The sequence below is a fragment of the Myotis brandtii genome, unplaced genomic scaffold (genome assembly GCF_000412655.1).
Source record: "Myotis brandtii unplaced genomic scaffold, ASM41265v1 scaffold48, whole genome shotgun sequence".
Taxonomy (NCBI): Eukaryota; Metazoa; Chordata; class Mammalia; order Chiroptera; family Vespertilionidae; genus Myotis; species Myotis brandtii.
The window spans coordinates 6,121,305-6,148,512 of record NW_005368341.1 but is presented as its reverse complement, the minus strand read 5'-3'; the positions used below and the strand labels follow the sequence as shown (position 1 = coordinate 6,148,512).

Here is a 27,208-nt window from a genome sequence, read left to right as displayed (position 1 = left end):
GCCGACGCTCTATCCACTGAGCCAAACCGGTTAGGGCAACAGTATGACTTTTATTTTAGGTTTGATGAAGCTGAAATTGAAAACTGTTCAAATTTGAAAAAAATTTGTTGAGTTATGCATATTTTAGTTTTGGCATTTTCTTTTGTGTTTAGTGAAGATGTAATTTTAAAAAATATTGCCATGAAAGTGTACCATTATCACTTTTTATCATGAAGTAGAAGCTATTTTGTAGTAACTCACATTTAAAATGACAATTTATTGATTCTTTGTGTAAATTTGCCTTGGTAAAGTAGACTAAACTGAAAGGATTTAAAAGTCACGCCAATATTTTTGAAATAATATCCCTCTGTATTGGTAATTTTTTTCAATTTAAATCTCTCATGGCATTTGATTCTCATTGTTTGTGGCACTTGTGTTTTTTAGAGTCGCCATGAACCCTGAATTAGCAAATACAGAACCACTGCTCCTATGGGAAATATGGGATTAGGTACCTGTGAGCCTCTAGTCATAACATTTTCATTAACTGATCATTTTATGTATTGTTGTTTTATGTGTGTTTTTGCTTAAAGACACCTAATTTAATATATGCTGTTAATTCATTAACATTGAACTCATGGCCAACAGCACTGTAACTTATGCCTGAATGAAGTTTATCTAACACATGTGTTTTTGCAGTAAGGCACACTACAGTTCTCTTGCACTTAGGAACACTAGGTAACACTTACTTAGTATTATGCGGGGGGCCATTCTAAGCAGTAGAATTATCAGCAAAAAGTACAAAATTTTTTTAAAATGTGGCACTAATTAGACTATGAAAAGGACACTTGTTTACAGCAGGAGAGCTAATGCAAGAAGAAAGAGTGACACCTTGTTTGCCCTCTGTTGGGAATGTATATGTTGGGTAACCCCCAAATTTCTCCTCTCTGACAATATCCATGAATGACCATGAAAGCATCATGAAGAATTATTGTTGGGGTTACAAATAAATTTTAGTGAGTAGGAAAATTTGCAAATATAGAATCCTTGAAACTGAGGATCTGTTTTACTGTGGAATCATGAAGCCCTGTCGTTATAACCAGGAGAGTTTGTGTAGAACACCTTCCTGAATGTCATCAGGACTACTCGTGTACAAGTAGTGGAGTGTACCTGTCATGCTCGTCTGTAGTTATTAATATTGATCTAATCTTTGAGGTACAGCGTTAAGTCCTTGAGAGTCAGGATTCACATCTTAATATGGCCTGTCATAATGCTTTAGAGACTCAGAAAACAATTGGTGAATTAAGTTAACTTCTTCTTATGTCCTCATTATATTGATCTCCTAAACTGGCAAATAGGGAGAAACTTTTTAATAGAATTGTTTTGAAAATTCAATGAGATAATTCATGAAAGCACTTGGCAGAGTATTTGGTTAAAACTTAATAAATGTTAGCCATTATTTATTCATATTACAATATTTGATGATGATGATGATACCATTGCTTCCTTTGCTGTGCATGGACTCTACTCCTCTCCTATGCTGGCACAGGGCAATAGTGCCATAAAGATGGGAAACTGTTAGGAGAGTACCTTTCTTTAAAAAATCCACCATTTTTGTTCTTCGTCTCAGTAGTCCCTAGTTGCTAAGCATAATTTTTTAAGTTGCCTTTGGAATTAAATCTCATTCATCATAATGAGGTAGAACATTAGCACGTGTGTTGTGCATGTTTATTAAGCAGCATTAACATGTCCAGTGTGCCAGAATGTATACTCAACCTCTTTACAATGAGTTAGCAAGTTAGAACTTGTGATGAAACCACTTGGAAGAAGAGATTACTTTTAAAAATCACATGGACATTTTGTTTTCTCCTAAGGCCTAGCAGGATGTTTATTTTCTTTATGTACATATTTGATTTTTTTCATATTTACAAGCTTTAATAGGTAAAATGTTTGTATTTTATTTATTTTTTTGAGCTGGTTAAGGTAGGATGATGAAAGTGGAATGATTTTTGTTGGCAAAATGAAACTAAGTTATTAAGAACTTTATTCTATGACTACTTCTTATAAAATTGGATACTTTTATTGTGTTAAAACACTCCAATGAAGGTTGGCTTTTCATCCTCATTTATGAATATTCTGTGTTTTCTTCAGTATGAATCTGATGAACAGGAAAAAAGTGCCTATCAGGAGTATGACAGTGACAGTGATGTTCCGGAGGAACTAAAACGCGATTATGTGGATGAGCAGACAGGTGACGCTCCTGTGAAAAGGTACAGTTGCTCTCAGGTTGAATGGTATTTTGCATTTTATGTTGCACATTCAACAGATAGGATTTCCTTTAAAGGGTAAGAAAAAACAAAAATTGAAAATTTATGTTGATTATAATATGTCACAGAAGTTAATATGTTTTAAAAATGATTTTCAGAAGGCTAAAAATGTAGTTTTTTTCTTTAATATTGGACATAATCAACAAGCTCTTAATTTAGAGATCAATGGTATTTGCAGAAAAAAAACAAACCTTCGATTTATACAATCAATGCTGCCTTTGGAGGCAATTTATACTTCACACAGATCAGAAAACTTCTGGGAGAAAAGTAGTCTTTTTTTTTTGTTTTGGTCTGTGGAGTTTCTGCCTCAATCTAGTAAATATAAATGTCTCCACCTATCTTTCCATGTCATTTATGTTCACTGTTTGAGTCTTCTGTTAGGCTCCTTTTTTGTACTTAAATTTTGCTTTATGATAAATTGTCCTCTTTAAAAACTTGAAGAATTTAATAATATTTTTTGTCACTTTCTCCCAGTTAAGTGGGCCTAATTCTGATATGTAAGTGAATTAATTTCATGACCATCAAGCATTTAATAACCACAGATATACTTTATTTTTAATGACAGGTTTAAGTATACCCTTCTCTACATTTTACCCCCAGAGTACCTAGTTATATTTAGTTGATTTGAAATATCTCTCCTCAAAAGTGAACAAGTCATGTAGTTGTGGATATTTTAATTGGGAAAATTTGTTTCCATTGGTTTTCACATATGTGTAATATTTAAATAATCTACATTTATGATCTATTATGAACTGAATGCAACTATTCTGTTGCATGTTTGGGGTATATTGTATCCAGAAGGAAAGCTCTAATTAAATTGAAATGAACAAGTAAGATAGATAGTGTCTGCCAGTATATGTGTATATACTTGTATTTTTGGTAGGGTTATGCAGCCTCCTACACTATCCTAACTTATGCCCGAGAAGTATAAATAATGTGAACTACTAACTGCAGTCAATCAGTTAACAGTTACTATCAATTCCAACTTCTAAGTGTCTCTTAAATTTATCAGAATTCATTGTGTTTCACTGTGCCTCCTAGTTCATGCAGACATCACCTCTGTGCCAGATTATTGAAGCAATCCCCTTATCTTGGCTCCCAGTCTCCAATCTTGCCACCCTTCTAATCCATTCTTGGATACAAATTTAGATTTTTTTTTTCTTATATACAAATTTGATCATGTCCTTTATGTGGTTAAAATTTTAATGGCTCACCCTCTGCATGCAGCATAAGGTTTATACTTATTAGGCTTTCTTGCTTTTGGTGATCTGGCCTTTATGTAACTCCTTTCTTGTCACTTCGTCTGCCCACTTATTCTCTACTAGAGGCCTGGTGCATGAAATTCGTGCACTGGGGAGAGGACGGTGTCCCTCAGCCCAGCCTGCACCCTCTCCAATCTGGGACCCCTTGGGAGATATCCGACTCCCTGTGGGATCAGGCCTAAACCAGCAATAGGACATCCCTCTCACAATCCGGGACTGTTGGCTCTGAACCACTCGTCTGCTGCCTGGTTGCCCCTAATCGCTTCTGCCTGCCAGCCTGACACCCCCTAAACGACTCCCCTGCCGGCCTGATCACCCCCAACTGCCCTCCCATGCAGGCCTGGTCCCTCCCAACTGCCTTCTCCTGCAGGCCTGGTTCCCCCTCCCCCCCCCCAACTGCCCTCCCCTGCTGGCCCGGTCACCCCTAACAACCCTCCCCTGCCAGCCTGGTCGCCCCTAACTGCCCTCCCCTGCCGGCCAAGTCACCTCAAACTGCCCTCTCCTGCAGGCCTGGCCCCCCTGCTGGCCTGATCACCCACAACTGCCCTCCACTGCCAGCCATCTTGTGGCTGTGGGCGCTGCCCTCTTTGAGGGCGGGGCAGTCAATTAGCATATTCCCTCCTTATTGGCTGTGGGTGCTGCCATTTTTGAGGGTGGAGCAGTCAATTAGCATATTTTCTTATTGGCTGTGGGTGCTGCCATCTTTGCGACGGTGTGAAGGTCAGTTAGCATATTCCCTCTTTGTTAGATAGGATGCTAGTCTTGTGAACTCTGTGTACTTCTCTGAGCATGCTCTGTTCTCTCTTACCTTTGACCTTAGTACAAGTTATCCCACTATTTTTTTTGTACTTGCCATATCACTTCTACTTTCAATCTAGACTCCACCTCCCAACCCCAGACTCGACCATCATATCTTATACTTACTTCAGATTGTAAGGAGGGTATTTTTTTCATATTTACATATCTGAAATCAGGATGCTAGATACATTTGGATGTGTAATTTCCCTAGAACATCTGCTTTTTAAAGAGACATAGCTTCTATGTGGTTGGTAATTAATGTCTTAGAATCAAAGAAGTACATTATAGTACTTTATTATTTTGCTTACTAATTTATTTTCCCCTCTGGACTTTAAGTTCTATAAGGAGGAAGTTAATAATCTCTACTAGTTTATTCCCACCTGATACATGGTAAGATTTTCAATAACTAGTTAGTGAATAAAGGATAGATCCTAAGCTGGATAACTTACTGACTTACCACTTGACAATCCTAATTGCAACTCTTTTGTTTCTCTATATTAAGTGTTTCTCGAGAAACCCTCAAGAGCAGGAAGAAATCAGATTACAGTCTAAATAAAGTAAATGCACCCATCTTAACAAATACAACACTGAATGTAATAAGACTTGTTGGTAAGTAGGTACACCTTTTTAATGAAAATTATTATAGCAGTTACATTAGTCTGCTTTTGTTACCAAATGATTTTTACTTGCCTTTTTAAAAGTTTGAATTGTTTACATATTTATTTTATATTGTTGACAGTATTACAGATGTCTCCCATTTTCACCCTCTGTTCCTCTCCACCCAGTCCCTGCCCCACCCCAGGCCTTTACCACACTGTCTGTGTCCATGGGCTATGCATATTTTCGTGTCCACTGCAGTGAAGGATTTATGATGAGCATATGTCAATGTTTTCTTAATTGTTCCAAATAGTATAAATTAATATTATTGTTAGTTTTTCTTGTTTCAGTTAACTACTTAGTATTTGTGTCTCCACATTTTCTAAAATACCTCAATTAATTGAAATGTAATGAAAAATTCTCTGTGTGAGGTAGAGGTACATGTAGGAGGATGATAGTTCCAGTTTTACATTGATACAATATTTTTTACTTAATTGTTCCATTGATCTTCACCATCTTCCAGTCAGATAGGCAGAGTGAAATGTGATTCTCTGGCATTTTCAGACACAGTGTTCTATAAGCTAAATATTCTCACCATAGTAAGTGTAGTCCTGATTACAGATAAGACCTTTATTGATAATTGTATATAAAGAAATGCTATATTTTAAATATTTGGTTTTGAAGATGATGTGAATTTTTTAAATGTCAGTATTTAAACATTTTATATGCTATTTCAGCCTTCAAATTTCACAAATTGGTCTGCAATTTGACAAATAAGTTATAGAGATGTCTTCTCAAATTAAGTCGTCTATACTAGTGAGGAATTTTAGTGGTTTTCTATAAAATTCATTGTATTCTTTTTATGGAGTTGAAAACTTCCTGTTGCCTAGTTTGATTATACTTAGCACTGCTAAAATGGTCTGTGTTCTTGAAGATAATTTCTACATTTCATTCATGAGTAGGATCAAGTAGACAGAATGGTTTTTAGAAGTCCCACTTCCTTTAGGGAAAATAGTGGAAAAGTAATAATGAATTGAGAGGAAAAGAAAAGGTATATATTTTCATGACAAAGGAAAATGACAGATTCTAAAAAGCTGTTTTATGGATGATTATTGCCAGGGAAATTAGCTTTTCTTCTTTATCAAAGAGAGCTAACCAAATATAGAGTCATGAGTTAATCTCTAGGATATATGGAATCAGAATTGGATGGGTTCTGAGAGGTTGTCTATTATGAATTCCCATAAAATAAGGATTTCTTTCTATAATGCCTCTAATATGTAGTGGCCATCTAGCCTTGGTTTTATGTCTCACAGTCACTGGAAACCTATCATTTTGCAAGACTACTCATTCTACTACTGGTTTAATTCATTGAAATCTCTTCCTTAGGATAAAACCAAAATATCTCTCTCTGTAATTTTGTTTTCTTAGTTCTGTCTCTAAAAGCAAAAAGAGTAATAAGTCTATATTTTTTCTCCTACTTTTCCATGTGGTCACTTTTCACATGTGTGGTGGTAGTTAAACTGTTCTTTCCTTTTTTTATACCCTCCTCTCCAGTCCATTCTTCAGGATCAATGTGCTCAATTCCCTTACATGGTCCATGCGGATACAGATATTCCAGAATTCTTGTCATCCTCCTGAGCCTCCTGGACTCACTAGTTCTCAGTGTCTGAACACGCTGCTTGAGATGCAGTTTAATGAAGGCAGCTTTTGTTTAGTTATGTTGAAGTAACTAACCATCCTAACACCAGTGGATTTCAACCAGAAGGTTTAAGTTGGCTCCTAAACATCTTAGTTCTGCTCTTTGTGTGTCTTCGTTCTGAGATGTGGGCTGAGAGAATAACACCAATCTGAACATGGAGAGAAGAGCAAGAGCTGAACCATGTTATGGGGAAATAATATAATCAAATACATTAAGTGGTTGTTTATATATTTTTAACTTACCTAGTTCAAAATGACTATGGGGCATCATGTTGTTTTTTACTATAAAAGACATTCAGTAGAGTCAAATAAAATATAAGGCTAAAACAAAATTGAGGAGGGGAGAAATCATGTTTCATTTAGTGAAATGCAAACAACAACCGCAAATCCTCAGTTCTTGGTAGGTGTACGGAAATGAAGAAGGAGCACATTCTGCTATTCTCGTTATCTAAGAAAAGGATAACGTAATGATAGAAATGTGCTGCGGGGATTAAATTTAGAAAGCAATAACGACCAGTTCTTATGTAAGGATTGCTGACCAACATAGTGGACACTGTTTTCTGACAGTGGATTTATAGAAACAGAAAAACTGTGTTCCTCTGGGCCTTTGATATGTCAGCCCTGGAGAGCAGAGCAATCCTGAATAAAACTTGACTCGTGAACTGAGAATCTGACCATTGCAGTTCCAGCCTTCTCCACCACCAGAACTTTTACTGGAGTTGCAATTAGAAAATGCCTTGTATGGTCATTTAACTTTCATGTCTTCCCATTTAGGGCTGCCACTAGGGGCTGCCATTATTTCCCTAGTAGATTTTTATGTCTGCCATTTTCTCTGTCCCTGGGATGTCTTTATCTCAGCTTGTACATATTCATAAAACAGAATGTTAAGGGAACCACTCACTAAGGGGTCTCTGACTAGTAAATGCACTATTCTACCCCCTGTAGTTATTGCACAAGGTGCTTAAAGATTATAAACTGGCAAAGGTAATATCTCTTTACAAAGTCAGAAGTACAGTTGTGTAAATAAGATAGATTAATTTTTGGTGCTGGGAAGATGAAAGAACTAATTATAGTTGGGAGACACATTTTGAACATTAAAGGCATATTCAAAATGTCCTTTTCAATGAGTATTTATTTGGCAGATAATTAAGAGAGATTAAACAAAAGAGTGTTAATGGGGCTTCCCAGCCCCAGGTGGTACCTAATTCCGTTAGAAAAGCTCAGGGAGTGTTTCCCACGTTCGGAGGACAATTCCAAAAGCCTGACAGTTTCTTGCTGACAGAAGCTGAGCAATTTTAGGGAATCTGGCATCTCTGAAATAGCCGTGGTATTCAAGGTCTGTGTCCTGGAGGCAGCTCTCACCGACCGGGGACAATAGGACTGAGTGGCAGGAGATAGGTTGCCAAAATCCATGCTTGTAAAAACTACAGACCTTACAACACAATTATTACTTTAGCAGTTGGGAAAAATACACACCAGCACACGCACCAGGATTTAACCACAATGTGTACATCTGCGGGATTTTGAGGCATAGTGTGGCCGAAGTGTGTGTGTATGGTGGAGAGGACACAGAAAGAGGAGGGAAGAGATCCGTCACCTTCATTAACACAGTCTTTTAGGCGGGGCATTAGTTTTAGTTATTTTCTCACGGTAATGCATGAAAATATTTAAAAATGAAAATACCTCAGGATACAAAGAGTCCCTGACCCCCATGTCTCCTTCCTCAGAGAACACTACTCAGTTTCTCCTGTTTTCCTTGGGGAATATTAATATGCATTTACACGTCTATTTAATATGCGAGTCACCTTTCCTTTTGTTGTTGTTTCAAAAATTGGATCACACTATATATAGTGTTCTTCATCTGGCTTTTTGAACTTCAACTCTCTTAAGGTTACAGTTAAAATATCTTAGGATATTGCATGCCTTAGTATGCATAGAGCCCATTTTTTTTATGATCCTATTGTATAGATGTACCATTGATAAGACCTTTATTTTTTTAACATTTGTTTCAAGTCATTTGATGCCACAAACAATGCTCATCACAGAAAATATCCTTGAAATATCTTTGTCTGTTCAGATACAGCTGTAGGACAAATTCCTACAAATGTTTCCTCATGCTAGATCATAGAGTTTATACATTTTCAGTTTTGATGCACATTTTCAATTTACCAAGGAAGTTTCTAAAGAACTTACTGCAGAGGTTCTGTTAGTTTACCCAACAGTATAGGAGAGTATCTTCTCTCAGTCTCTCAGCAGTCTGTGTCATCCAACTTCAGGTGCACGCCAGTCTGATGGGAAAAATGACATCTCATTCAAAAAGTATTTAATTTGAGTGAGTTTAAGCATCTTTTAATATGCTTTAAAAGATATTTCTCTTTGTGAACTACTTATATTAATTGCCCATTTTTAAATAAGGATATTATTATGGTTTAATGTCTATATTAAGGAAATTAGTCTTTTTCTGCTATGTGTATTGATTCACTCATTTTCAGTCCAATAGATTTTCTTTTGAGTTACTACTTTGTTTCAGGCACTCTGCTGGCTGTTGGGAATATAGTCATGCACAGGACATATTCTGTGTAGTTAAAGAGCCCAACATGGGAAATAACATACAAAATAAAAGGGCCGACTCACTGGACAGCTCATGCACCACCTGGCTTTGAAAGATGAATAGATTCTATTGCCTGTTAAAGGCATTCTAGACAGAGTGAAAAGAATAACATGTGCAGCACATGGTGTAGTCACATAATACAGGTTAGTTTTCTGCATATGAGAAGATGGTGGGAAGTGGGGGACAGAAGCAGGGGAGATGTGGCAAGAAAGGTGGACAAGAACTGGATTTCAGATTGCATTATATAATGTCCCATTAAGCATATGTAATGTTCTCTGGACATGAACTTATTAAGGGTTTTAAACAGGTGAAACACAAGCAGATTATTTCTTCTTCCTTTTTCCTCCTTCCTTCTTCCTTCTTCCTTCCTCTTCCTTCTTCTTCCTTATCACTCTGGCCACAGTGTAAATAAAGGAGAACCTGGGGAAGGTCAAAGGCTAGTTGGGAAGCTGTTGAAATCTCCCAGGCAAGAGATGTTGAGGACTTCAGTCTGCTTAAAGCAATGGCCATTGTAATGGAGCAGTAGAGACAGATTTGAGAGATTTTGGAAATACAGTGGACAGGATTGGAGAATTTGTGATGACAGATCATTCTTAAATTTTATATTTGTGTGGCTAGTTATCCTATCACAACTAAAATAGGAAAGATGAGAGGGAGACCAAGTTTGGGAGCTGATGATATGTTTGGTTTTGGACATCTGGAGATACTTGTGGGACATTTAAATAGAAATAGTCTATAGACATATGGATAGATAGATTTGGAGATCAGGGGAATAAACATGGTCAGGATACATATTTGGTATAAACTAAGTTATACTCTGGTAGTAGATGAGTTTATCTTGATAGGGGATAAACTCATCAGGCAGAAGCCCATGAAGGATGTTGGGAATGCATGGTAGAGGCAGGAGACAAATTAGGAAGTAAAGAGGAGATCTTGAAAACCAAGAGATAAAAGCCTATCAAGAAGACTGCTTGCTTTTTTTTTTTTTTTTATGATGATCTAAGCCAGTGACTCTTAAATCTTAGAGTCAAAATCCCCCTGGAAGGCTTGTTACCACAGGTTGTTGGACTTCACCCTAGAATATCTGATCGGGTAGGTGTTGGATGTAACCTGAGAATGTGAATTTTTAACAAGTTTCTAGGTGATGTTAATGCTGTTGGTATAAGGACCAGACTTTGAGAACCATTGGTTCCTTTCTGTGTTGTCCCATTTGAAATGTAAACAGTGTGTGTTTAAATAACAGGGAAGCCCTAATCAGTTTGGCTCAATGGATAGAGCGCCGGCCTGTGGACTGAAAGGTCCCAGGTTTGATTCCGGTCAAGGGCATGTACCTTGGTTGCGGGCACATCCCCAGTAGGAGGTGTGCAGGAGGCAGCTGATCGATGTTTCTCTCTCATCGATGTTTCTAATTCTCTATCTCTCTCCCTTCCTCTCTGTAAAAAATCAATAAAATATATTAAAAAAAATAACAGGGAAGTTTTTTATTGTATACTAGTAACAGTCAGTTTAAGTGGTAGTTTGGTTTTTTTATGAATGTAAGTAATTGTATCAATTGTTTTCAAAATACTTATTTCAAATACTAGGGATCAAGTTATAGGGTCAATTAAATCCTAAGACAATCTTATATAGAAGTACCACAATATATTTTTTGTTTGTTTTAAAGCTTTAAAATCTTGTTTTATGATTGAATTGAAAGTTGTTTTTCAAGAAACGTAATATTTTTACCTGTGAGGTTTAAGGAAAATTTTATCATTGCTTATTTTAGACTACATTCCAATATTTGTTTCTCTAAAAATATTTATATTATGTATATGAATTCATATTTTTAAACAGTTTCAAAACACTTTCTTTGTTGATAGCTTTATATACAACATGGTATTTTGAAAGGATGATCCAAGAAGTGTCATCCCTCAGTACATGTTATAAGAAAATGATACTGGAAATTTGGGGGGTGGAGTGAGGGCTAAGATATAATATTCAAATAACAGAATAAAAACTGGTAGCCAGGGACTTAGCTAACAGACCTGTTAATTTTTTATTCTGATCTTCACTTCATTGGTCAATACACTTTTTCTAAATTGCTTGAGCTGCACTAGCTTTTCCTTCCGTTCCTTTGTGCCTCATTTATAGCATTTAAGTTGGCCTTTGTGTGCTGTTTATCTCTATTGCTGACCTTTCAACTTAGTGCACTGCAGTAAGAATAACCAACATCTTTCCAACTCAGAGTCTGTTCTTGCTCCTGCCCCATCAGAGTGTCAGCTCTTACGGATGAAGAGAGTTTGGGGAATCTTTGCAGTGTATAGAGCTCCCAGCCAAGTGCTTTTCGTTTTTGAAAATATATGGTGCCCAATATATGTTGGAGTGACAAACCTTAATTTTAAAAATCTTGAATATTGGGGAAAAACTTTTTCCTCCTCTCTTGTCATAGTCCACTGTGGGTGGGATAAATCATCTCCCTGCCCCCCCCCTCCCTGCCACACACACACACTTCCAGTGCCTTCTCCTTATCTTTGTATGCCCTCCTCTGCATAGGAGTTGTGGCTCACTGAACTTCCCTAGGTCACCATTCTTGTGGTAACCATACTCCTCTCCCTGTGCCCCCCAACTGATGAACTGGTTAAGGCAGGCCCACTGTTCTTCCTCTTGGTTGTGGTCCTTGTCCATGCTGCTATTGGTTGGATTCTTTGCCATTTCCTCTGTGTGTATCCTCCCCATGCATATTCAGGACTCACGTTCTAGATTTAGGATGAGAGAGTTTAAACAGGGAATCTTTTCCTCTTCCCCAGATTAGGTTAGGTTCCCTTCAAGTAACACTGTATACTTATCCCTTATTGTGTTCATTATAATTATAACTAGAGGCCCGGTGCACGATGTTTGCACGATGTTTGTGCACTGTGGGTGGGTGGGGTGGTGGGGTCCCTCAGCCCGGTCTGCTCCCTCTTGCAGTCTGGAACCCCTCGGGGGATGTCTGCCTGCCGGCTTAGCAGGGAGCGGGCTTAAGCCAGCAGGCGGACATCCTCCGAGAGGTCCTTAGCACTGCCACAGAGGCGGGAGAGGCTCCCGCCACTGCCGCTGCACTTGCCAGCCAGCCAGCCAGCCAGCTGTGAACCTGGCTTCTGGCTGAGCGGCGCTCCCCATGTGGGAGCGCACTGACCACCAGGGGGTAGCTCCTGCATTGAGCGTCTGCCCCCTGGTGGTCAGTGTGTGTCATAGCAACCAGTTGTTCTCTGTTCGGTCAATTTGCATATTAGCCTTTTATTATATAGGATTTTAAAATAATAGCAATAGCTACATTTCTTGCTCCCTTATTATATGCTGTGTAAATATTTCACATGCATTTCCTCATGAATTCTTCACAGTTCTCATTTATATGCACCAAACACCAAACAATTGAGGTCCAGAGATAAATAACTTGCCTTAGGTCACACAGCTGCTAAGTGGTAGAGTCCAGGGTGTCTGATCCTAGAGCCAGCAAGCTCTTAACTTTCATGCTTCACAGCCGGTTGGGGGCCGGGGGGGAGGGGGGGGAAACCAAAGGAACATGAATTCTGATCCCAGACAAAGTTCAAAGAGATTATAATGTTGGAGGCAGGAATAGGAACTTCTTGCAGCTGATGATTTGGAAAGAGATGGCTTTCTTGGTCATTTGGGCTATATAATAGAGAGCCTTCTTCAGTGAGCCCAAAGCTTGCTGTGCCTACCCCTCTCACTGCGGCCCATAAGGGACATTAGAAAGGAAGAAAGGGAGGGCAGCGTGCATCTGAACCACTTGAACCACATTTTTAAACTGGGAAGACTAACATCAGAGCCATGCTTTTAGATATTTATCAAGGCAGTACCTCTCATAGTTACACATTAAATAATAAAGAAGAGCTTGTAATGAAAAGTGGCAGTCTCCACCCCATCACTCCTTGTCACCAGAATGGAGGCACTTTTTTGGTCTCTTTCTGTTTATCTTTCTTCTAATTGTAATTGTCCAAAAAAGGGGGATGAGAGGTAAGTTTGTCCCATATGTGGGCCTTCAGTTAACCTATCATTTTTCAGCCCCATTTCTCTCTCCTGTTCTCTTGCTGTACCTGCTGATTCCAAGCAGTGACCATCCTAGCTAATATCTCCCTTTGTGGTCCTCTTATGTTTTACTAATGTCTTTGCGTTTTTTCCATCAATCTGCCCCCACTTACTGTCTGTCATCTAGTGTAGCAGTTGGGAAACGAACCTACAGGCCAAATCGTCTGGCTGCCTATTTTTGTAAATACAGTTTTATCGGAATGCACCCTGCTCCCTTGTTGCATTTTGCCTGTAGCTGCTTTTGTGCCAGGAAGGCAGAGTGGGGTAGTTGAAAAGAGAGCAGCAGAGCAGAGTAGTTACCACAGAGACCTGGCATACAGAGCCTGACCTTTCTCTTCTGTGGTCTCTAAAGGAAAGGTTGGCCAACCCCTGGTCTAAAAACTTTTTGAGATTTCTCATTTTCTGATAATCATACCTACCCGCCTTTACCTCCTCACTCTCATCTCGTCATAGACATAGGCTTAATTCATGGTAAAGTTCTCTTTAAATTCAGTAGTGAGGAGGTATATAAGCTTCCGCAGGCCTCCAAACACTACTCTGCTCTCTTGAACTGGAAAGACAGAGTCCTCACTCTCATACGTTTTAATACACTGGTCACCTGCTTATCGGTGGCTGCCATCCATGTATGATCATTTAAGGTGTGAGAGCAGGGACTCTGTAATTCCTTAGGTCTTAACACAAGGCCAGAGTACATAGTAAGCCTTCAAAAGTGTTGGTTATATGAATTAATTGATTGAATGAATGAATGAATATAGTTGTTTAAATTTGTTTTTTTCAGAGTAGTGGGGAACATCTAGTTTTCTTTCCTTCTGAATGCACATTTAAATGTTTTACCTATTAATAATTATTTTTATACTCTTCCTTAAGATTAATTATGTTAACAATGCTTAATCTTATTATTAGGAATGGAAAGAAGCTTTGTATTCTGGATATGTCCCAACCCAGATATTGGCATTCTTCCTCATTCTACCTATTCATCTCTCTTTTGCTTTTACGGGTTAAAGTCATGTAATATAACACTTTTCCTTTTATTTTTCTTCACAGTGTCTTATTATTTTATGTGTAAATAGTTACAGTTTAATAAACTGCATGATTGTAGTCAATGAAATATCTGTATAGTGATCCATAGGAGCATATACTTCAAATATTTTTCAATTGTGATTAGTAAAAGAATGTCTGACATAATTGCAAAAATGATTCTGAAACAAAAGACTTACAAGTAGGAGGAAGAATGAAATCTCAGTTGAATGGTTTTTACTTTTCGATGTGTGTGTGGTGTGTGTTTCTCTTTCTGACCATCTGACTATTATTTATCATCTCATGTAAATTATGACAGATGTACTGAGTTCTTGGTAATAAAGACATGGTTTTGATAGTAGACATTTCTATTAGAGTGAATTTGTCATTCTTTTCTATTGCCATTAATGTGTTTTCTCTTGAGTCATGGCATCTTCAATAGTACCAATTAAAATTTACAGCAGTGACATAAAGTGGAGCCAGCACTTGAATTATTTACTCATTTGGAAAGGAAGCAAATGGCCTGTTTTAACATCTTCTGTAGAAGAACATTCTTAATAGATATGCTTCTTTCCCTATTATTTTCCATAAAAAAGAAACAGGGACTTATTATTATTTGTTATTTGATTCAGCCCCTCTCCCATGCACCCTTCAAATACATTAACAATTTTATAGATGCATACATTTGGGTTTTTACTTTTTCCCCCCGTAACTGTATCATATGTTGAGAGGAAGGAGAATGGAATCCTGGCATCTCCCAAAGGAAGGAATGAGTAATGTATGTTCTTGGCATTTTGAGAGTACCCAGCTCTTGAGTGATGGCCTCTGACATAAGATTTCACAGACCTACGATTTAGGGGAATGGGAAGTGCCTTCCATATTCCCTTTTCCTTCTTGCCTTTTTACTTTTTACTTTTCCTTATTAAAAAAACAAAAACAAAAAGCACCACTTTTTCTCAAATACATTGTCTTCTGTTTTATTATACCTAAACATTTTTGAAGCAATTATTTCAAGTGGAATCTCTAAGAAATGAGGAACTGTGTTGTGTGTTTGCACAGTGTTATTTGTAAACAGTATAGGATTCCCATGAATATTTGGCAGACAGTAAAAATGATGATGTAAAACATCTTTGTAGGTATTATTTATATCAGTGCTGTCCAATAGCACTTTCCAAGATGATATGACTGTTTTGTATCTTGCTGCCCAATATAGTAGCCACTAGCCACAAATGACTGTTGAATAATTGAAATGTGGCTAGTGTGGAATATAATATTTTATTTAAAAAAATACTTTAGTAAGTAATTTTATTGTCACTTTATAATGATAAATAACCAATTTTAATTTTGATCTACTTTTTCTTTTCAGGTAAATATATGCAGATGATGAACATTCTCAAGCCAATTGCCTTTGATGTCATCCATTTCATGTCTCAGCTATTTGATTATTACTTATATGCAGTATATACCTTCTTTGGTCGGAATGATTCAGTAAGTCAACCTTTGAGGGGAAAGTCTGATTGTTTTAAAATCTATTTATTTTTCAAATGTAAAGTTCAGTTCATGCCCTCTGTATAAAATACACAAATAGCATTATTTTGAAAATTATTCATCAAAAACCCGACAAAATTATTGATATCAGCTTTCTGCCTGCCTAATTGCCTTATTTATATGTTAATTTTAAGCTTTGATATGATAAACATATTGTATGTTATTCAGATTTTTGGCAGAAAAAATACAGCATCTGTTTCTAACCTCCACGTATTTTGGCAATGAAAAATGTGCAGGTTGCCTGGTTCAGATCTGGCCCAGTGCATAATTACCACATAGTAAATGAGATGTTTTAAATATTGGCTAACAGCCTTAGCAGGCACTACTACATTCAGAAGATAATGGAAAATATTTATTAAAATAATTGAAAATTTTTGAACTAAACCATCTGCCTGCCACAGAACTAATGTTTCTGCTCCTCCATTTTGTGTTTTCAAAGCTCTTATTGAGTTTGTCTTTTTCTACTCCTATGGAGAACAACACAGTATTTGGCAGGTAATCGACCTGATATTTGGGAATTATTATGTGGTTCACCTAGATTTTTGATAGTTTTCTGTGCAAAAGCATACTGTTTGGTTCTATAAACATATCATGATATTTTTAATAGACTTTATTTTGTACCTTTTTAAAATGTGAATTTTAATGGTTAACTACATTCATCATATAAATGTTCATATCTTTGCTGTGATTATAAATATATAAATGATATGATCTTTTAATATGGCATCTGAATTTCCTGTGATCTTAATTCTCCAAAATGTTCCTTAGAAGGAATTCTAATATAATCAGAGACAAAGTGTTGATGAAGAATTTATGTTACTATAAAATATGTACTATTTCCTCACTGTGATTTTGGAAACTCAGTATATAAATATTAAAGAAAAAAAGATATTATAGAATTTTAGCTAATTGTCAGAATCATTCTGTCTTTTTGATGAGCCTCCCTCTGTCAGCTGGGCTATGCCTCTAGAGTAGTGCTGGCCAAGAGAAATGTTGCCCTAATGGAATGTTCTGTATTTGCACTGCCTAATATGGTAGCCACTAACCACATGTGGCTATTGAGTACCTGAAATGTGGTTAGTGTGACTGAGGAGCTGAAATTTAAGTTGTTTTTAATTTTCCCTACTTTATCTTTATATATAAACGAAATTCCTGCAAGGGGCTCGGCCCTCGCAGCCGCGACTTTGTCTGGAAGGTCGTCAGGTCTAATTAGCATATTATGCTTTTATTATTATAGATAGCCACACGTGGCTAGTGACTGTCATATCAGATAGAAAAGTTCTAGATCCTTTATCAGATGCATTAAAATGGGGTCCTTTGGAAACTTTGGGGAACGAAATGCTTTTCGATGTGGCTTTCTAGGCATGTAATACTAGAAATGATGAAGGAAGTTTTTCAGGTCGAAGGAAAATGATACAATATGAAAACGTGGGTCCTCAGAAAAGAATGAAGAGCATTGGTAATGGAAACTACTTGGGGAAATATAAAAAAATATTTTTTAGCCCTAACCAGTTTGGCTCAGTGGATAGAGCGTCAGCCTGAAGACTGAAGGGTCCCGGGTTCGATTCCAGTCAAGGGCATGTACCTTGGTTGCCGGCACATCCTCAGTAGGGGGTGTGCAGGAGGCAGCTGATCGATGTTTCTCTCTCATCGATGTTTCTATCCCTCTCCCTTCCTCTCTGTAAAATCAATAAAATATATTTTTAAAAAATATTTTTTATTTTTCCCTTTAACTTCTTTATAAACCATATAGCTGTTTAAACTGAAATTCTAACATTGTTTTCTGGAGTTCATAATAAATGTATTACATATAACAACTATAATAGAGTATTAAGGGATATGGACTTATAAGAAGGCAAGGTTTACATATATTATGTAAAGCAGTGCATTGTAAACAGTAAATGGTCTGTGAAATGTTAAGAATGTATATTATAATCCATAGGACAACAATGAAAAATAATGCAAAGAACTTTAACTGTTTTGCCAACAGGAAAATTAAAGTATAACTTAAAAAATTATATAATCAGAAAAGGCAGGAAAGGAGGAATCAAAAAACTAAAAAGAGGTGTGTAGTGTATGTGTTTACATCTACATATTATAGTAGATGTAAACCCAACCAATATTCACATTAAGTGTTAATGGACTGAACACTCAAAAGGCAGAGATGGTCAAAATTGATTAAAAACAAAGCCCATTCTTTCTAACAAAAAACACACCTAGGTTGAAAGCATGTGAATTGTAAGGCTATGCCACGTAAACAGTAATGATCAGATAAAATAAATTTGAAAACAAAATTTATTACCATAGATAGAGGGATTCATAATGATCTAAGGGTCAATTCAACTATTCAACTGGAAGACATAATGATAATAAGTGTGTATAATAAATGTGCCTAAGAACAGAGGTTCAAATAGGTGAAGCAATAATTGACAGAATTCGAGAGAAAATGAAAGGCCCAGTCTGGGTAGCTCAGTTATCTGTTGGAGGGTCAGGGCACATACAAGAATCAACCAATGAATGAATAAATAAGTGGAACCACAAAAATCTCTCTCTCTCTCTCTCTCTCTCTCTCTCTCTCAAATCAATTAATAAAAAAATTTCAAAGAGAAAATGAAAAAACTTAATGCTAGCTGGCGATTTTCAAACCACACAGTACTTAATCAAATAGGTAGACAGAAAGTCAGCTGCCCCCTAGCTGTATCCTCATATGGCCTTTTCTCTGTGTTCCTGTGGAAAGAGACCAAGCTCTTTGGTGTCTCTTCTCATGATGGTACTAATCCCAGCATGGGAGTCCCACTCTCATCACCTCACCTGAACCTAATTATCTCCCAAAGGCCCCATCTCCAAGTAGCATTGCATTGGGGGTTAGAGCTTGAGTATTTGAATTGGGAGTGGAGGGGAACAACAAACATTCCGTCTATCACATGGAGCATCTGGAATTTGTATACATTGCTTGTGAAAATACAAAATAGTACAGCCACTTTGGAAAACAGTATGGCAGTACCTTGTATAGTTAAAAATATATCATATTAACCAGAAATGAAAGGAACTGAAAGTGTATGTCTACACAAAGGCAAGACATGAATATTCATAGTGGTATTATTCAAGTAGTACAAACTGGCACCCAAATATTCATTGGTGAATAAGTAAACAGATTGTGCTGTGTCCATATTATAGAATACTATTAAGCAGTAAAAGAGCAATAAATACTAATAGTCTTGCAACATGGATGAATCTCAAAAGCATGCTAAACATAAGACTACATGCTGTATGATTCCATTTATATGGAATTTCAGAAAAGGCAAAACTACAAAGACAGAAAGCAGATCAGGGGTTAAGTAAGGGTGAGAGGATGAGGGAGGTGATGAAGTGCAAAAGGTTTGAGGACATTTTTAAAGGTGAGGGAACTCTTCTATATCTTGATTGTGCTGGTTACAAAGCTGTATACAATTACCAAATTTTACTAAAAATGGATGAATTTAACTATATAGAAAACCTAATGAAAAAAGAAGAAAATGAATTAAAGTTATACCTAGCAAAAAAAAAGTATTGTAAAGTTACCATATAAAATTAGTTCATGTTTTACTACACCATGCCATTACACAACTATTTTGGTTAGAAGCTTTCTAACATATCTTGTGTAAGTAATTTCTCATTCTTGTATCTCAGGAAGATGTGAGGAACAATAATGTGTGTGTATGCTTGTGTACTTATACACACACACACACACACAAATACCATTGATTTTAGGAAGAGTGGAAGAGAGAGGGAAAGACAGAGAGAAACATCAATGTGAGAGAAACACATCTATTGGTTGCCTCCTATATGAGCCCTGACCAGGGCCCAGGCCAGGGAGAAGCCTGCAACCAAGGTACGTGCCCTTGACCATAATCGAACCTAGGACCCTGTGGTGCACAGGTCGATGCTCTATCCACTGAGCCAAACCAGCTAGGGCAACACACACACACACACATAATTTTTATGAATCAGTTACTGAGACAATGTATTTTATAGATTACTATTAATGACATTTTAAGTTTATTGTCTCATATAGAATATCTTAACATTTTTCCATATATCTATATGTATCTATGATCACCTTTAAATTAAATTTATATTCAATCAAATCAGCACTCAAGGAGCCAAGTTTTCACTTCTTAATAGTCAAGTCTCACTTCTCATTTATGTTCTTGTGTGAAGATTTTTATAAATGCTTTGGCTTTGTTGTGGTGAAGAGAATTCTATACTGTGAAATGTTTACTGAGCATAACGAAAATTTCATTAATTTTTGAATGAAGATTTAGGCTGTTTCTAATTTGTGTTAAAAATAAATTAGCAACACTACACTAGTATGCTTCTTCAGAAATACAGCACAGTGTACTGTCTTTAAGTGTTTAAAATATAAAGATTTTTAACTAAAAATAGTAACTTTTTGGAAGTAAATTCTGGTAAACTCTATCCTGATAAATTCATTAGATTGATAGATGCTATTGTGACCTGTAAATAAATGCACATGTATAAACAGTTTCTTATTCCTAAGGGCTAAGGTCTGAGTTCTTTGCTTGATGTTTTGGAATTTTTAAATGGAGTTTGGAAACCCTCTAAAGCAGTGGTTTTCAACCTTCTGGCCCTTTAAATACAGTTCCTCATGTTGTGACCCAACCATAAAATTATTTTTGTTGCTACTTCATAACTGTAATGTTGCTACTGTTATGAATCGTAATGTAAATATCTGATATGCAGGATGGTCTTATGCGACCCCTGTGAAAGGGTTGTTTGACTGCCAAAGGGGTCGCGACCCACAGGTTGAGAACCGCTGGTAAAGGCTGAGTATCTGAGTGAAAACTCATCAGATGCTTCAGTTTGGTTAATTTGAAGTTATGACATTTTCGAGATTATCTCCACACCTATTTAACATACCTTTCCTCTTCTTTTCCAGTTGGAATCAACAGGACTAGGCCTTAGTAGTAGTAGACTAAGAACAACTTTAAACAGAATACAAGAGAGCCTCATTGATATGGTAAGTGATCATTTGGAATCAATTCTTTGGGATTATAGAAAATAGAAATTAGCCATCTAATCCACTGCATATAAATGTATGTCTATGTGTATAATGAGTGCCCAAGCCTTATATTGAGTACTCAGAGGAAGTCAAGTGGAGGGTTCCTGTCGTCTGATTGGAGAGTGAAAACTCGTACACATAGACGAAAATGACATTGGCTATACTTCCACTACAAGTTCAAAGAGAGGAAAGGTGTATGTGCATATGTCATGTCAGGATGTCTGAAGGAGGAAGTGGGACCTGTGCTAGACTTTGATGAACAGGCATGGGCTGCGTGGGAAAAAGAAGAAGGGCATTCAGATTAAGGTTCAGAGTCTGAGCAAGGGCTTTGAGGTGGGAGCAAGCCCAGAGTTTGGCAGGTCTTTGTGATGGGCACTGGTATCTGCCGAGAGTGGTGTTGCAGTGTTCAGGACCGCTTTCTAAATGGCCTTGAGATTCAAGTGTGTGTTAACTGGCTGGCAGTGGGAAGTCTGGGTTCTTGACTATGTCACACGATGAAATGCATGTTTTAAGAAGATAGGTTAGATCACCAAACAGGGCTGATGCTCTGTAGTGTTCAAGCTAGCATAAGCATCTAAAGGAAGAACATCTTTTGCTTATGGTTGGTTACTATAACCAGAGATTTTTGCTGTTCACTATGTTTCTCTTCACTTACATTAACCCCAGGGTTCCCCGAATTTTACTTTGTTCCTTCATCAACCTAAACAAGCAATCTTTTCCCACTTTTCTTATATGCTCTGTATTATGTGCATACTTCTGTTATGATGTTTTTATAAAACAATGTAATCATTCGGTCTTTTAAGGAATACTTATTGAAATAATTATTATATGCCAGGCATTCTTGTAGTGCTGGGAATTCATCAGTTTGTGCAAAAGAGGTAATTCCTGTCTTCATGGAACTTATATTTTATTGGCACGAGAGACAGATAAACAAATACATAATATAGTGTCAGATACTTATAAGTGCTAAGAAGAAAATGAAGCAGAGTAACAGGGTGATGATCTTTGAGCAGAGAGATGAATAAAGCGAGAGGCATGTACCATTATCTCAGGTGAGCGCAGGAAATAACCTGTATCCATTTCACCATCTTCCTTACCACTTGGATATCTTTTTGCCTTGCACATATTTGTAAATATGTACATATGGAAAATATGTGTATATTTTTCATAGCACTTTGGCACGTAGCATTTCTTCAGTAAATGTTTGTAAAGTAAATGAATAAACTCCAAATTTGTGAGTTTCGTGTCTCCTGGCTTGTTTTCTTGGCCTTATCCATTTAGTCCTGATCTTCATTTTCAGAGTCAAAGCACCCCAGCCATCTTTTCTCTCTCTCTCTCTTTCTCTCTCTCTCTCTCTCTCTCTCTCTCTGAAAGTCCATTGGCTTTCAACCCCATTAGCCTTTATCTATGTTTTGATTTTGCTTCTCCTTGTTTGATACTTAGTATAACTTTAGTCTGTTGCTGAAGTTTTTCTTGTTTCTTCCTAAGTGCCTCAAGATTGATGGGCTGTAATTTACCATTAGAGTCATTCACTCTGATGTTTTTTGTCATCTCCACTAGTGACTAACTTCTGATGGTCAAAGCACAGTTCCAGCTTTGAACCTTAAGGCATGGATTTAGTACTTCCAATTTCTCCATCCAGTGTATAACGAAATAGCATGGCCATGTAAACAATGGGACCACATTAGGGTTTCTTTGAGACCAGCTGCCACCCATCCACTGATAACAGTGTATCTGTAGAATCTGTCTATGTTCATAGGATAAGTTTTCTCCTGAACTGGTAGTCAGATTTAGAAATGTGTTTTTAAAAACCAACTACACCTCTCTTCCCAATAAATAAATATGCCTGTTTTTCCCTTTGGCATCTTGTCTCTTAAAGATACCTTTTCTTTACATCCTTATTCTTCCCATCTCTTAAAGACAGCACCTTGAATCACAAGACTGTACAGTGATTCCAGTTTGTAAGGCGAGCTGCTCTTTGACCAGACCTCTCCATGGTCCTTACTCCTTTGGAGGATAAGCCGCTACAACAGCAATCGCAACCTTTTTCATCTCATGGCACACATAAAATAATTACTAAAATTCTGCGGCACACCAAAAAAAACATATTTCTGGCATCTGACAAAAATTTAGGTATAGCTTTGATTCATTCACATTGGACGGCTATTTTGTTGGCTGTTGTCTTCTATTTATTTGACATTCTAAGGGAAAGGAGATCAGTGCCCCTGACTAAATAGCCAGGTATTGTGTGTCTTAAAAATTCTTGTGGCACACCGATTGAAAATTGTTGCTCTACAGCAATATATTAGACACTTTTCTTAAATATTCCATTAGTTTCTAGTGTTTTACATGTTAAATTATTTCTCATACTGATAAGCGTTGGTTTATTATTTTAGAAAATATATCTGTTATTTACTAGACCTTGATCTCAGGTTTTCACAAGCTGGTGTATTATTTTTCTTCACTTCATTAAGTTGCATCTAGATTCTCAGAGAACATTAATTGATTTCTTGTTAGTCAATACATTGGTTTGTTATTAAAATATAGCCTAGTCAATCTGGAACCACTAGATTGAAGTAGTATTTTTCCTTATATGTCTCCATTAGTCAAAATTTTAATAAGCACTTTTTTTAGTAATTTTATTTTCTCCATATTTATCTTTAAGTTTTGCTTAGCTGTAAAAAGCAAGTGGAACGCTTATGGTCTTAAAGATGCCACCTGAAATCATTTATCATATAAATTCAATGTAAACTAAGAAAATTTGCTTGACACATGAAGTAAAAGTCTAAGAAAATGGGTCTGATAAGGGAAGAGTAGGAAAGGGAGCTGGTATAAGTGAAAATGGCACCAGAAATGTGAATTTCCCCTTGTCCACTTGGTGATGCTAAATTGTTTGCTTAAGACCTTTGGCCAACTTTTAAGTCTTTGATAGTAAAAATGTATTTTAAATTCATCTAGAAAAGTTCATAAATATGAATTGTCTTAGTAGTAATAATTGGTGGCAGGAAAGGCTAAAAAAATATGACTTTCACTGTGAGAATAAAGATTGATTAAGGTTTTATTTCTCAGTGTCTTCAATAGGTTTTATATCCTTTCCTTATTTTACTGGTATAACTGAAACACTGATCCGTTTACTATACCATTATTTATGTCAGCTTGACATTTTTGTGATTCTCTTGCTCTCTTCAAGCACTATTTCCCTAAATGTAAACATAGAACTTTAGCCTTTAAGCAGATAATTACCATAATTTTTATGCCTAAAATACCAGTGTTAACTGGGAGCAATGGAAGGCATCCTAATGGAAACCTTTTGAACTGGAGGGAACAATTCCAATTATCTCTACAAGAATGTTTAATGTGAAAGAGCTGTGTGAGTAAAGGGAGAACTCAACACATTAGAATTGGAGGGAGGTCAGGAGGTAGTTTGGTAAGTGCTTTTGATCTCTCCTGTGGCACCCAAATACATACAAATTTCATTTCCCTCAGGCTCCAGATTATATCCTTTCTTTGCCTTCCATCACCTTCTAGTTCCATCTCCCTCTTCTATCCTAGGTTAACCAGGTAGTATCTAAACTCAAAGGACCTTTTAACTTTATAAATATGTTGTATAGATGGCGATATCTGATCCTGAAGGAATGAAATTCAGAGGTTACTCTGCTGTTATAAATGTGTGGTATTCAGGGTTACCCTGGAGCTATTTTGAGTTTGAGCTGGTGCATATTGGCAGAAAGTTCACATCAGTTTTTGTTAATTTAATTACAAAATAATTTAAAAGAGTGTATGTTTGATGCTTAGAAGGAGACTTTGTTGTACTTGTAGAGCATAATACTCCCGATTTCCGCTCATACAATCACAAAAGAAAGCTTATCTGTGCTCATTTAACTTATAGAATATGCATACATACAGAGTAGCTGTCAGCTTCTGACTGAGTTTGTCCTTCATTGGGAACTCATAACAACCCCCAGCAGCCCTTCCTGCCTTACACTTCTGCTTGATACCATGTACTTTGGGATGATGCAGCCAAACCTATCTTGCTGGGGTTATCTTCTGTTATTACTATTTTTACCCCATTGGGGCCACTTTGACTAGCCTAGTCATATGGTCCCGGTGAGTTTTCTCTTCCCCCAATTCCATTATTAGTTTTTCTTGTTTCAAGGTTTAAGGTCTCCTTATCATTCTTTGACTTGCTCTGAGGTTAATGTTCACAACTCCGACTAAGAAAAAATAGAGTGCTATAGGAGGTGTTGAAAATAGAAGGCAAAGAGCTCTTTGATGAGTGGACAAGACTCAGGGGATGCACAATAGTTGGAGAGCTATATTTATTGTTGTATTTCTTTCACATTTTATTCTTTATTTTTTGGACAATTTCATGATACATCATCTGTATATTGCATTGTGTCTTCACCCAAAGTAAAATCTCCTTCCAATACCATATATTTGACCCCCTGTACCCTTTTCTACCCCTCTACCACCCTTTGCCTCTGGTAACCACCATACTGGTGTCTGTGAGTTTGTTCATTTGTTGTTCATATTGATTTCCTAGGTACTTTGTGGAAGACTGATGCTTCCCTCTAGTGAAGGAGGCAAATAAGAATAGATGAATATCTCATTTAATGTCAGATTGTGTTGAGAGTTACGAAGAACTAGGAAAGGGTAGAAAGAGGAGAAAAATCATGTGATTTTATTTAGATAAACAGAGGAGGCCCCTTTGAGAAGATAACACTGAAATAGATCCCTGAAGAAATAGGGAAGTGAGTTACCTGGATGAGAATTCGTTTATTCAGCAAACATTAATTTAGTGCCTATTTATTGAACATGATGCCAGACACTGTTCTGGGAGTTAAGGGTATAATTTTGGTGGGGAGGGGGACACCAGATGAAACTCCCTACCCATGTGCAGCTTATTTTCTAGTAGGGAGAGGATGTTTTGGGGAAGAATGTTTTGGTTGAGGGAATATACAAAAACCTGAGGTAGGACCATAATTGGCATATTTCAGGAATAGCAAAGAGGCCAGTATAATTGGAATGAAGAAAGCAAGAGGGTCCATGGTAGATGAAACCAGAGAGGTAGCCAGCGCCGAGCCTTTGGATTTTACTTTAAGGAAGGCAGGAAGCCATTGAAGAGCTTTAAGCAGAATTGACATCATATCAATTATTTAAAAGAAAATTACTTTGGCTTCAGTGTGTAACAGTAAAAGAGAGGGATGAGGTAACTTGTAGTGGAGGAAGTAGTGGAGGAAGTAGTGAGACCTTAGAATCTGGACCCATCAAGATTTGTTGATGTATAAGTGGTGTATGATACTGAGAGGAGCCAAGGATGACATCTAACTTCTGGAGAATGGAGGTGCCATTATTGGAAATGGATAAGACTTTTAGAAGGGACATAATTGAGGAGGACACCAAGAGTTCACGTTCATATGTTAAATGTGCTAAAGGTGAGAGTGAGGTCAGCACTAGTATGCAAATTTTGGGCTATTGGCATGTGGATGGCATTAGAACTGTGGGACTGGATGAAATTAACTGGGGAGTAGAATGTAAGTGAGAGAAGTCTAAGAACTGAACTGTGAAGCTCTTTGGTATTTGAAGGTCAGGGAGAGGAGGACAGACTAGCAAAGGAGTCTTCAAAGTGGCCCGTGGTGGAGGAGAAAGACCAGGAGGGTGTGGTGACCTGGAGACTAAGGGAAGAAAGTTTTTTAAGATCAGCCATGTAAAATGCTGCAGTGGGTTAAATAACATGGATATTCAGCACAGACTGTTGGATTTGGCCACAAGGAGGCCACTGGGAACCTTTATAACTATTTCTTTGAAGTGTGGCAGACAAAAGCCTGATTGGAATGGGCTTGAAAGAGAACAAAGGGAGAGGAAATGAAGACTCTTATCATCCTCACTGTTATCATCATCTCTGTTAATTAAACGAGGGCCTGCTAATGCCAGGAGTCATGCCAAGGTCTTGAGTGACACAGATGAAATCTGTCCCTATCCTCTGAGAACTCACAGTGAGGCAGGGGTAACTGATATAGTGTAATTTATGGCACATACACAAATGTGTATGTGTCGATAACATTGATACAGGTAAGCCCTGACTGGTTTGGCTCAGTGGATAGAGCGTCGGCCTGCGGACTGAAAGGTCCCAGGTTCGATTCCAGTCAAGGGCATGTACCTTGGTTGCGGGCACATCCCCGGTGGGGGGTGTGCAGGAGGCAGCTGATCGATGTTTCTCTCTCATCGATGTTTCTAACTCTCT

At 37.3% G+C, this 27,208-nt stretch overlaps 1 protein-coding gene across 1 annotated transcript in view; it reads left to right on the top strand.

Moving 5' to 3' along the window:
* The window catches only part of VPS50 (VPS50 EARP/GARPII complex subunit), a 113,406-nt gene that overhangs the window by 73,038 nt on the left and 13,160 nt on the right, over positions 1-27,208 (top strand). The window contains exons 19-22 of the mRNA XM_005876157.2: positions 2,128-2,246; positions 4,866-4,972; positions 15,721-15,842; positions 20,842-20,922. Of these exons, the coding sequence (XP_005876219.1) occupies positions 2,128-2,246; positions 4,866-4,972; positions 15,721-15,842; positions 20,842-20,922 (429 nt within the window). The remainder of the gene's footprint in view (positions 1-2,127; positions 2,247-4,865; positions 4,973-15,720; positions 15,843-20,841; positions 20,923-27,208) is intronic.